This window comes from Cupressus sempervirens, chromosome 2 (genome assembly GCF_028749045.1).
Source record: "Cupressus sempervirens isolate cs-2001-9-10 chromosome 2, ASM2874904v1, whole genome shotgun sequence".
In the NCBI taxonomy this organism is placed as follows: domain Eukaryota; kingdom Viridiplantae; phylum Streptophyta; class Pinopsida; order Cupressales; family Cupressaceae; genus Cupressus; species Cupressus sempervirens.
In genome coordinates this window covers 610,570,962-610,583,256 of record NC_143119.1, presented here as the reverse complement: position 1 = coordinate 610,583,256, position 12,295 = coordinate 610,570,962, and the positions used below count along the sequence as shown (strand labels likewise).

General features: G+C 34.8%; 1 protein-coding gene across 8 annotated transcripts in view; it reads right to left on the bottom strand.

The window, feature by feature from the left end:
* Positions 1-12,295, bottom strand: part of LOC149574861 (uncharacterized) — a 217,364-nt gene that overhangs the window by 82,916 nt on the left and 122,153 nt on the right. For all 8 annotated transcript variants that reach the window (XM_089814698.1, XM_089814699.1, XM_089814701.1 and 5 more), the window contains one exon: positions 11,317-11,463. In XM_089814698.1, coding sequence (XP_089670824.1) covers positions 11,317-11,463 — 147 coding nt within the window. The remainder of the gene's footprint in view (positions 1-11,316; positions 11,464-12,295) is intronic.

Genomic DNA, 12,295 nt, shown 5'->3' with positions numbered 1-12,295 from the left:
GTTCTTCATTCACTGTCCTTCTAGATGCCTCCCTTCGTTTATTATCGCAAAACTCTCTGAATGATATCACTTCTCTAATGTTAGGTTCTAGAGCAGCATGTGCCCTTGCAATATCTTTTGTACTAGTTAGGGTTTGCTCGACCCCTTCCTCCTCGCTTAGATTTACTCTTCTAGGTAAGAATGTGGGTTGGGGTAGACTAGAGTTTGAAGTTACATTGTTATTTTCAGAATGGACAGAATTAGTTTCTCTCCCTATGTTAGGTTGACTTCTCAAATTATTGATCAAATTTTCCATGTTCTGTAATGCTTGCAGGAGAACCTGATTTGACTTCTCCATTTGATTCAGTATAGTTTGGTTGGTTTGGTGGGTCTGCTCCATATATGTTCTCACTTCATTTGCTAAGTCATTCATGGTAGTTTTATTTGTCCTTCTCTCCATCTTTGTCAAGAAATTCCTAGATATTTCTTTTGATGAATTTGATTTTTCCATTTTTGCTTTTCTAATGGCTTCCTCTAAGTTTTGTGGTTCATGCAGTTTAATAAAATGCCTGGTGGAGTCTTTTAATCCTTCTATAAATATATGAGTGAGTCTCTTTTGGGAAAGGCTTGGAACCATAACTGACAACTCTTGAAATGTGCAAGCATAGTTTTCTACTGTTCCAGTTTGTCTGAGTTGAGTTAGTTCTTAGAAATACCATTCGATGTCCTTATCATCAAATCTATTCATGAGCTTTTGGGAGAATTCTTCATAGGATTTTACATATTTATGTCCAAATGAGATACACCCATGGGTCCACCAATCATGTGTTGCTCCCTCTAGATGCACAATAGCGAATTGCAATGCATCTTCTTCCGTCATGGGATTTAGAATAAAAAATGTGTTTAGTTTTTCTAACTATTGGCGCAGTGTAATCTTTTCTAAACCATCAAAATGTGGAAGCTTTATTTTGTTAATTTTATATTTGAGTTCTTCATTCATTGTCCTTCTAGATGTCTCCCTTTGTTTATCATCACAAAACTCTCTGAATTATATCACTTCTCTAATGTTAGGTTCTAGAACAACATATGCCCTCGCAATATCTTCCGTACTAGTTAGGGGTTGCTCGACCCCTTCCTCCTCTCTTGGATTTACTCTTTTGGGTAACAATGTGGGTTGGGGTAGATTGGAGTTTGAAGTTACATTGTTATTTTCAGAATGGACAGAATTAGTTTCTCCCTATGTTAGGTTGACTTCTCAAATTATTGATCGAGTTTCCCATGTTCTGTAATGCTTGCAGGATAACATGATTTGACTTCTCCATTTGATTCAGTATAGTTTGGTTGGTTTGGTGGGTCTGCACCATATATGTTCTCACTTCATTTGCTAAGTCGTTTGTGGTAGTTTTATTTGTCTTTCTCTCGTAAGTTTCCATAAGCCTTCACTCACAGGATGGTAGGATTATGCTCTAATACCACTATAATGTCCCGTACTAGACTAAGTCAAGAAATAGGGATAATTGTTAACTTCTCTTTTTTATTATAGCAAAAAAATGAAATAATGGATGTCACACCAGTCGTTGATTTCTAGTTTGATATAGTTTATGCTAGAGAATATAGAACTAATAGCAAAGATGGTATACTACCAATGATATAGTGAGAATATGATGGTGATATATCAAATATAGTTCATAAGTTTATGGAATTAAGTTCTCTACTTTCAAAATGACTTGCACTTATCGGATATGGTAATTTAGGTATCCAGATTCCAAGTATGTGGATATTACTGAGATTTCAAATTGTTGTTGGAGTGTTTGCAAATTATAGGGCCACAACTCTTGTCATGTACAGTGCAGATCTAGTTTAAAATATATGGAATTAAAATATATGATATGCGTTCATTCATAAACATGTAATCTTCGGTTGCATATATTTGCAATATTTGAATTGTCAGTTAAGCCACCAGTTCTTCTTCCCAAATGAGTAGGCCTGAGATTAGATGAAAAGTATGTGTCGGATGTATATATCAAATAGTTGTATGCCAATGTGGAGTGATGATAAATTACTCAGTCAGATTCAAGTTTTGGTGCTTCTCTCCACCTCCTCTCCTCCCAAACGTTGGTTTCTCCCAACCATTGCTACACATGGGTCGTTGAATATGTCTTCCAACTTTTGTTTTTCTTTTTTATATATATGCCGCAATGAATGGTAGAAATTGTTTTGTTAATACCTTCGTCCGCCTACTAGAATCCTCCGATATCCTTTTTCATCTCCCTATCAAAAGAGAATGCAAAGTATGATTATAGACGGCTCAGTTTCTCTGACTTCAATGATGTTCGTGCCTTAGCTATTTTCTTTGATCGCTGGGTATGCTCAAAACTGTTCGTGTCCATCCTCCCTTCATTCGAAGAATCATCTATAAATATCTTAATAACATTGCGCCCTTTAATGTGTTCGTGATTTTTCAATTGTTTTAATAATTGTATCATTAATTCGTTAGAGCATTCTTTAACGGTGGTAGAGATAATGATTATGCTTTCTTATAATAAGTATTCATATCTAAATAGATCGTAGGTTAGCAAAAAAGTATATCTGTAATTGTGGAAGAACACTATTATCTGACAGTAATACAAGGTATGGTTTCTAATATGAGTCATTCATCTCCCCACAATGTCTTCACCATCGATGCTCAAGTCAAATTCTACAGTTTCCCACCTAGATGTTATTTTGTCTTATCATTGCTAATGGTAAGGAATGAGAGATTGTCATCGTCCCTTCCTATGGTATAAGATATAGGTAAGGTAGAGATTGATTTTCTTATCCTATATAGAAGCGATCAAACCTCCATCGATTATTGACTCGGGAATATATGCCTTTTATTTATAGTTACTGTTTTTTTCTTTATTATTAATTTATTATATCACTTATAAATATACAATATTAGCAATAATTTTTAGTTCTGAACTAATATTATTTATTATGATTTCTTAATATGACAATATTTATAATTATATTATAAATATGTATATTTATAATTATAAATTAGATTATAATTTATTTTATTGTTAGTTTATTTTAATATAAAAATTTATAAAATATGGGGACATAACAATGATACCCTGACTTTAGATCCACCTTGGAGAAGTAGCAAGAGCCTCCCAAATTATCTAGCAAATCTTCAATCCTTGGCATAGGGAATCTATATCTGATGGTGATATTATTGATTGCCCTAGAGTTCATACACATCGTCCATTTGCCATCTTTCTTAGGTGCAAGGACTATAGGGACTGCACCAGGACTCAAACTTTTCCTTATGAGCCCTTTCTCCAACAAATCTTGAATCTTCTTTGCTATCTCTGCATTTTGGCTTGGTGTCATCTTGTAGGCTGCCTTATTAGGTAGGTTTGCTCCTAGTATTAGGTCTATTTGATGATTTACTTCCCTTATAGGAGGTAATGCACTAGGCAACCCATTATCCACTATCTCATGGTATCTCTCCAATAACTACTGCACTTCTTGAGGTATACTAACTTTTGCCCTGGTTTCTTCCCTCGGCTTCACAACTACTGCACAATGTACCCCTTTCTCTTTCTTCATGACCTTTAAGAATTCCTTGCCACTCAATAGCATGACACTATTTCATACTTGCTTCTCTCCACTAGGTTCTACCAAAGGGTCCATTTGATACTTCTTACCTTGTTTGGTTATCACATAGCTACTCTGCTCACCATTATGTATGACCTTTACATCATATTGCCATGGATGCCCCAACAAGAGATGGCATGTATCCATAGGCATTATGTCACGTAGGACCTTGTCCTTGTATTCCCCAATCTCAAACTCCACTAGGGCTTGTTCATCCACCAAGACCTGTTGACCCTTGCTCAACCATGACAACTTGTATGGTGTAGTGTGCAGTATTCTCCTAAGCTTCAACTTGTCCACCATTTCAGTTGACACTATGTTTTCAGTGGAACTAGAATCCACTATCACCTTGCAAATCTTGCCATGTGACCTGCAAGTAGTCCTAAATCTACCACATTTGCCATCTTCAATAAAGTCCTTCTTAACATCAAGTTCTCACCATCTAGTACTGGCCCTACTTTAGAAATGGGTGATGTGACACTTTGAGTGTCATCTTCTTGCACTAATTGGGACCTTCTTTCTCCCCTAGATGAAGAGGAAGCCCTCTAAGGACATTTGCCCATAGTATAGCCACTTAGTTACAATTGTAACATCTACCAGTAAAAACAGTATTGCCTCTGCCTTGTGACTAGAATCTGCCTCTAGGTGGTCCCCTTTGAATCCTCCTCTTTGAGATGACCCCCTATATTGATTGTTTCCACTTCTATCAGCAAACTGAGATACATCAGGCCTATTAGGACTTTGTCCTCTTCCAAAGCTACCTCTGCCTCTGAAGCCTATGTTATTGCCTCTTCCTCTTTGATATGACTCATTCTTCATTTTAGCTTTATCCTCTGCTCTCAATGTCATTTGAAAGCATTTGTGCATACTATCAAGAGCCATCATGGTGATCTCATCTTGGATCCCTTGTCTTAGGCCAAAAGGTACCTTGCTACCTTTTCCACCTCTTCTTCTCACCTTCTAGCTCTGAGGCTCAATCTATTAAACTCTTCAGTATAAGCACATACTGTCAGGTCTCTTTGTCTTAGATTTTGTACCTTTTGATACAACTGGATCTCATAATCAGTGGACAGAACTGTACCTTCATTCTGATTTTCATTCTCTTGCATGACACTATCTTCTTCTTCCCTGCTGCTACCCTGTCATCTTGCATCATGTTCCACCATACTATGGCTGATCCCTTAAGCCTAGCTTTAGCATAGCTAACTCTCTTCTCCTCTTATACCTCCTTGTAATCAAACTAGTTATCAATGGCTTCCAACCAATCTAGCAATTCCTCCCCATTCAAACTACCATTGTAGTAAGGAATATGCTCCATACTGTCTTTGCTAAGAGACTTGAAGGCATCCAAAAACACCTTCTTATCCTGATGCACCTCAGGATCCTTGCTGTCAAATGTCTCCCCTATGAGGCTTTCATCTTCCTAGTCACTCTCATCTCCCCACTGTGTGATCTTCTTACTCTTAGTGTCTATCTGATTGGCTTTGGCCAATAGGTCCTTGACCAAATCCACTATGACACCCTCGCTCATTGCCTTGGGTGGCATACTGTCAGCTTCTTGGCTTCCTTCCTCATTTGACATTAACCAAATTGAAAGTAGTTTCTAATACCACTCTGATGTAGAGGGATTAGAGTCCTATCCAAATACACACTTCTAATTAAGGTTTTAACCTTGAATCATCCAATGGTTCTTGTTTCTTATCTTTCCACCAATCCAAGCCTCCAAGAATCCTCCTCCAACTTGCCTCCTAGGTATAGTTGGTTTGATGTAGACTAAATCCCCCTTCTAGGCACTAGTCCTACTAGTCCTTCTCTTCCCTAGAACCCTAACCCTTGCTTAGGATCTTGTACTTCCACTACCTTGGATTCTATTGATGATGTAGATACCCTCCATAACCTTCTTGACCTCATTCCACATTTCTGGTCATAGCCTAACCCAAAGAAAACTCAATTTCTTCACATAGGGTTAATTAAACCTAAAGGTTACTAGGTCTGGTAACGTTGTTTTCCTCCCATTCTCCAAATTCTTCTAAACAACCCTTAGAACAAACTTAGGAATCTAGTAGCTATCTCCTAGCATACCATGATTCCAAATTTTCAAAGCTTCAAGACACTCATAACCCTATTTACTCTTAATCCCTAGTTTCTAGCCTTTGTTTTAGGCCACTAGTCCAGTCAGCAATCAAAATTCTCCCAAGGCCTTCAAACCTCCATTCCATTTGCATATTCAAGTTAACATCCTAGGACTTCTAGGAACTCCATTTGTTAATCCCAACATGATCATGGGTGTGCTCTACAACATCTTTTACAAAACTATCCAGGCTCACATACTCCTAGTAGTCAGCCTAGGGTATCACCTCATGGATTGGAAACTAACCATTAGAGTGCAGAACAAAGAAAAAACACTATGTACACAATCTAACCCATCACCCCACCTGGTTTCATGCATTTTCCACCGTGGGTGATTAGGTTAGAGTCATTTTTCTACAAACAGCCCTGTGAAGGCAATGTTCAGGCCAGCCAACAAGAAAGTGTTGTAACTCAAGACCCTAATAACTTCAATACAAACTTGAATATGGAAAAAACCAAGAAAGACTAATCTATCAAAAACATAAACTTATTCTACTGTGTCAATCCGTACATTGCCGTACTACACCATAAAACCATGTAAAACTATGCAAAAAAAAGTTTGTACAGTAATCCCACACGTGCATAAACTGATGGTAATTCTTCCAACCCTTCAAAATATGACCTACCATGCTCATATACCCAAGCATGGGTAGTTACAACCCCCAAAACTACTAAATGCAATTTCTTGCCAAAATTGCAAAAGTTGCTCAAGCAACTTTTGACCAAGTTTTGCTCTTTGGCCCTTTTGGTCAAATGGGTTCACCTAGAACCATCCTAGGACCCTAGATAAGACACCTATGACCTATTTAGACCATCAAAGCCCCTAGTTGCCCATCCCCAACTTATTTGACCTATTGAGCAACTTTTAGCTCAATGAGCAACTTTTGAGCAACTTAAGACCTAGTGAGCAACTTGGCTCTTACATTTGGATGAGTTGCACCCCAAGGACTCTTGGAGATTATTTAACACACTAACACACCTAACTAACCTCTAATCACACAAAAAATCAAAAATTAGGGAGGTGCCCTACACCACTTTTACTGGTCTGAAATCTAACATAAGCCATCTAAGGATATTTGGTTGCCCTGTGTATATTCATGTATCTAATGAGATGAGGTCAAAACTAGAACCATTAGGGAGAAAGGGAATTTTTTTTGGCTGCAATGAAACCTCAAAAGCCTACAGGATCTACATACCTAGAAGAAGACAAATAGAACTTAGCAGTGATGTCATATTTGAGGAAGACATTGCCTTCAAAAGGGCAAAGAGCCCAAATGAGTTAGAAATTCAGGAATCACCTAACAACATGGAGGAAGACTTTACTATTGAGATTTAGAGGGAGTACCCAAATGAAACATCAAAAGAAAACTAACTAATCTTGAGAATCAGAGGGAGCATCAAAAGGAAAATCAAATCATTAACAATAAGAAAGAACACTTTGGGCTAGAAAGATTGTCAAGGAAGCTGAAACCTTTGCAGCACCCAAAGGAACTTTTAGAGAAAGTAATAGGCCTACCAAATTGCAAGTTATGTGGTGTTAATGAGCGAAATCATGAAGTTAGAACCTACTAGTGTAACAGAAGCTCTCAACCATCAAGTATGGAAAGATGCCATGACAAAAGAGTATCAATTCATTTTGAAAAATGATGTATGGGATATAGTACGTAGGCCTAAAGAGAAATCTGTTGTCTCCTCCAAATGGCTCTTCAAAATCAAACATGTTGCAAATGGTAGTATAGAGAAACACAAAGCACGGTTTCTTGCTAGAGTGTTCTCTTAAAAGGAAGGTATTGATTACAAGGAGACATTTGCACCTATTGCTAGATATACTTCTAAACAGTCTTCAATAGCACAAAGTTCTATAGAAGCAAAATACATTGCAGCGTCTATGAGAGCCAAAGAAGTAGTATGGCTTTGAAAGTTGATTGTGGGACTATTTACTATCCACTATGACAATCAAAGTGGTATTAAGCTCTCAATGAATCCAATGTTCCATGATTGATCTAAGCATATAGAGATTCCTTACCACTATAAGAGAGATGAGGTAGAAAGGAATGTGATCTAATTGGAGTATATTAGTACAAGTGATCAAATAACAAACATTCTCACCAAGCCTCTCTCTAGAGTTAAAGTTGAAAACTTCAGAAAGAAACTTGGTATGGTTGAAATGTAAGTTATTGAGACCAAGTCTCAAAATTATTTTTGTACTAATATATATATATATATATATATATATATATATATATATATATATATAAAAGATGTTTAATGTGTAAATTATTTTGTCATATGTGTGACTCTATGACTTTATGGGCTCCTTGTGCGCATTACTGAAAAGTACGATCTTTCTGATAATATACAATTGTATCTAACATTGTAAGTGTCAAATTTACAATGTTCACTATCATGATGAATATCATGTGACTTGATATTTGTATGCATATCATGATAGTTTCTCTCAGACATTTTGATAGATATAATGAGATGTGATATCTAATGTATATCATTATGTTCCTTATGAGATAATCAAGATATATCCATGTCTATGTATATACATATACATATATATGTAATGTAAGTAAAGGTGAATGTATTCCAGAACACACACACATATATTAAAGTATCCATAATGTACATGTCAATTTAACTGAATTATTTACATATATTTATATTTTTCTTTGCTCCAAGGTCTCTTGTACATGACCAAAGCCTTAACTCACGACTTCTTGATGGTCTACTTTCACAACAATGTATATAAGATTTAATTTAATATATTTTGTTATGCTTTGATGCCTCTTGCATGCAACCAAAACCTTAAATTGGATTTCCTGGTCGTTTGCTTTCATAATTAAATACCAGCTTGTTTGATTCACCGCTGGCGATGGACAATTAGACCCATGCTAGAATTGATGGGGTTTTGGACATATTTTTCCAAATTACTTCAGCCATCGATACCTATGGCAGCTCTTTTCCTAGTGCAACCTATGAAGAGGATTGATTTATCCTTGTCCACCGCTGAGATCAGATACTAGAGATTTGTATTGAAGGTTTAGTCTGTGATGGTGAAGAATTTTCACAAGACCATACCATCATTTGCAGAATTTTAGGACTTGGTCAAAGCCTCAGTCACAAGGTTCGCCGATTTTTCGGCTTCAGATTCGAAATTCGGTGAACCCCAAAAAAATTTAAAAAATTCGTTGATATTCATCTAAAATTTGTACGGTAACTTTAAATTTGATATTTTTGCACAAATGATATTTAAAGCCTTTGCATTTTAGGGTTTTCAACCTTTTTTAAAACATCTCCATATGAAAATACGCCAATCGTTTTTGTTCATCAACAGCGGCTACGGCAATGTGTTTTCTGTGATTGGCTTTGTGAAACTCTACAACGCTGGTTGGCTCAGGCTATCTGCAACTCTGCAATCATTTTTGTATGCAACTCTTTCATCCGTCATTCTCATCTGCAAAACTCTCGTCCCTACAACTCCCTATCATCTTCTGCCGACGGCCACAGGATAGGCTCTCAATAATATACAATTTTTATTGTGTTTTAGGTTTGAGTTCTTTTTATGTTTTAATTTGATTATAGTTTATTTTAATTTTATTATAATTTGTTATGATATTTACAATATTAAAATTTAATACAATTTAAAAGGTCCTACTCGGTTGATGGGTTATGAGTTTTATTTATTATTTTAGGCTACTAGTATTAAATTAAATTTACAACTAAAATATTAATAATTTAATTCTTTGTTAATATTAAACTATTATAATTTATTTTGTTATGATATAAATTTTATATATTTTTTAATTTTGTAAATTTCAAAATTGTTAACTTTTATAAATTTATTATGTATTAAAATATTACAACTTCAAAACTTTAAATATTATATTAAAATGTTATACTTATTTTTGTGAAAAATAAATATTATTATGATTTTTAATGTGTACTTAACTATTTATTATTTATTTTAGTTTGTAAATTGCAACACAGATCTATTTATTTATTATATTTTTTGGCTATTATTTTTTAATTTACATATTTCTTAGTAAACAAAAATAGAAAATCTATTATATTTGAATTTTAGTTTTGTTTATTAGTAAAGAAAAAATTGAAATTTTATTATATTTTTATTCTATGTTTTAAAACCTACTGTTTAATGATTTTATTTATTAAGTTTCAAAGCCTATAATTTAGTGGTATTATTTTATTTTTAAAGTTTAAATGTTTTAAAATAAGAAATAATAAATATAATAATAAATAACATGAATTGGTAAGCATATAATACTAAATAGTATATACTTATATTTTTTTTAAATTACATAAGGTGAATTTAATGTCTAATTTTTTTTCCATTTTTTTGACTTGTCGAATTTCATCCAAACTTCATAGTTGTCGAACTCGAACCTTGTGACTTAGGTCAAAGCTACGTGATTTCCATTATTTGTTGTTGAAATTGCTGCATTACCCATACAAGGGGATTTATATGTTGATTGTTGTCAATAATTGCTATTATTTGAGATCAATTACCATAATTCAGGGCCTGTGCCATCCTTGTTGGGAGTTCTGGGATAATTTTGGGCAATATATGTTGCCACAACCAACATTTTCAATCATCTATTTTGGAGAGCAATTGCTGTGGAAGTCAGATCCACAATATTCCTTGCCATTTAATTTGTTTCCAGCCTTCAAATCAGCCTTCCAAGCCAAGCACAATCTTACATCAGCCAGCTGCCTTGTCATAATTTGGCAATTTACTTTGTTGAAGGAAGATTGCTACTGGTACAACTTTATTTTAGCGCCAAATTTCTTTAGCATGTGTAAGCTCTAATTTCATCATCTTCAATCAAGATCAATTGTTGTAATTTTAAATTGTGTTTTTAATTTGCATATCAGCCTATGTAAATGTTCCAACTGTTGCTAATCAAATTAAATCAATTTCCAGAGGGTTACCAGTTGACATTTGATTCAGGTATATGTTTATTTTATACCCTGTGGTTTCATAATTGCTGATTATTTACAATTAGGATTCAATATATAAATTTTTAGTCATATTAGCAATTTTAATTGGTGTATTGTAGCATAAATTATTCAGATTTAAAAACAACTGTATGTCATAATGTCACATATTTGCAGTCCATTATATATTAGTCATAATCAGCTAATTATATATTTGCAGTAATTTGATATCAACAAGTTGTACCTGTTGTGTTTGATGAGTTTGAAGTTGCATGCCAACATTAGGAGGGTTTGAGTTTGCTATTTGACTTTTATGCTTGATATACAAGGGTTTGCAATATTGCATTATTGCTGATCAGCAAGGGTTTGGCATCTATATTTGGCGTTTCACCCATTGGTGGTTTGACAAAATGTTTCCAACCATTTGCTTTTATTTCAGTTTTATGTTTTCTGTTTTGTTTGTTGGAAAATCAGAAAAAAGAAAAGAAATTTTAAAAAGGGAACATTAAATGCATGGACATTTGCATGAGTGTTTGAACCAACTTTAAAACAATTCAAGGACAAGGATAAGAAAAGTATTATTTTTACACAGCTATATCATACCTTGAAGAGGTCAAATAGTAGAGAGCGGCTTCTTTGACTCAACTCTATAGCCATACCAACATCCAAAACAACTATCTGATAATGCACACCATCTGAATGTACAAATATGTTACCTGGATGTAGATCCCCATGGATGAAGTTATCCACCTATCAACAATCAAGGTAAGTCAATGAGAAATAGAAAAACATGTCCATAAACAGTAAAATAATAAAATTATGTCATAAATCTAAAAAGACATCCAAAACAATATCTTGCATGCTAATACATAGATTTTCTCTATTTGAAATCATACTGACAAAAAAATTGATGTGATCATTGTCCCATGGTAGAACTTAATGTCTCTAATTTTAAATGATTGGATCTGGCTTGTTATATTATAGCTATTGAAGAGAACACGATTATACTGAGAGGGGGGTGAATCAGTATAATGACAACATAACCAAATTAAAACTCTAATCACCACAATAACTTCAAATGCTGAAGTAAACAATTATGCACATGAACATAGTGACACAATGATTTACATAGAGACCCAATGCAGGAGAAAACCACAACAAATAAATGCTCTCCTATATAAATTGTTCTCATAGCCTCTTGGGATGCACTCAGGAGAGCGTTCAAGGCCTAGTTTAAACTGCAACAAGACGATAATGAGATTGTCGCAGAAATTTATAATACCAAACAAGGGAAGAATGAGAATGTATGGGCTTGCAATCGTCACCTCAAGGAATTGTTAGCCACGTTGGAGAATCAACAAACAAATGGGTTGAAGAAGAGGTGATTCATCGAGGGGTTGATTCCCCCATTGCAAAAACATGAAAGTGGTGTCTCCATTCTCGTACGTCGATGCCTACAATAGAGTGATGGGCATCGAGAGTGGCAACAAGACATCCTCCCAAGGGAAGAGGAAGACAAATGATGGTTGGAGAACCAAGGGTAGAAGCAATGATGAATTGACAATAGCGAGATCCTTACAAT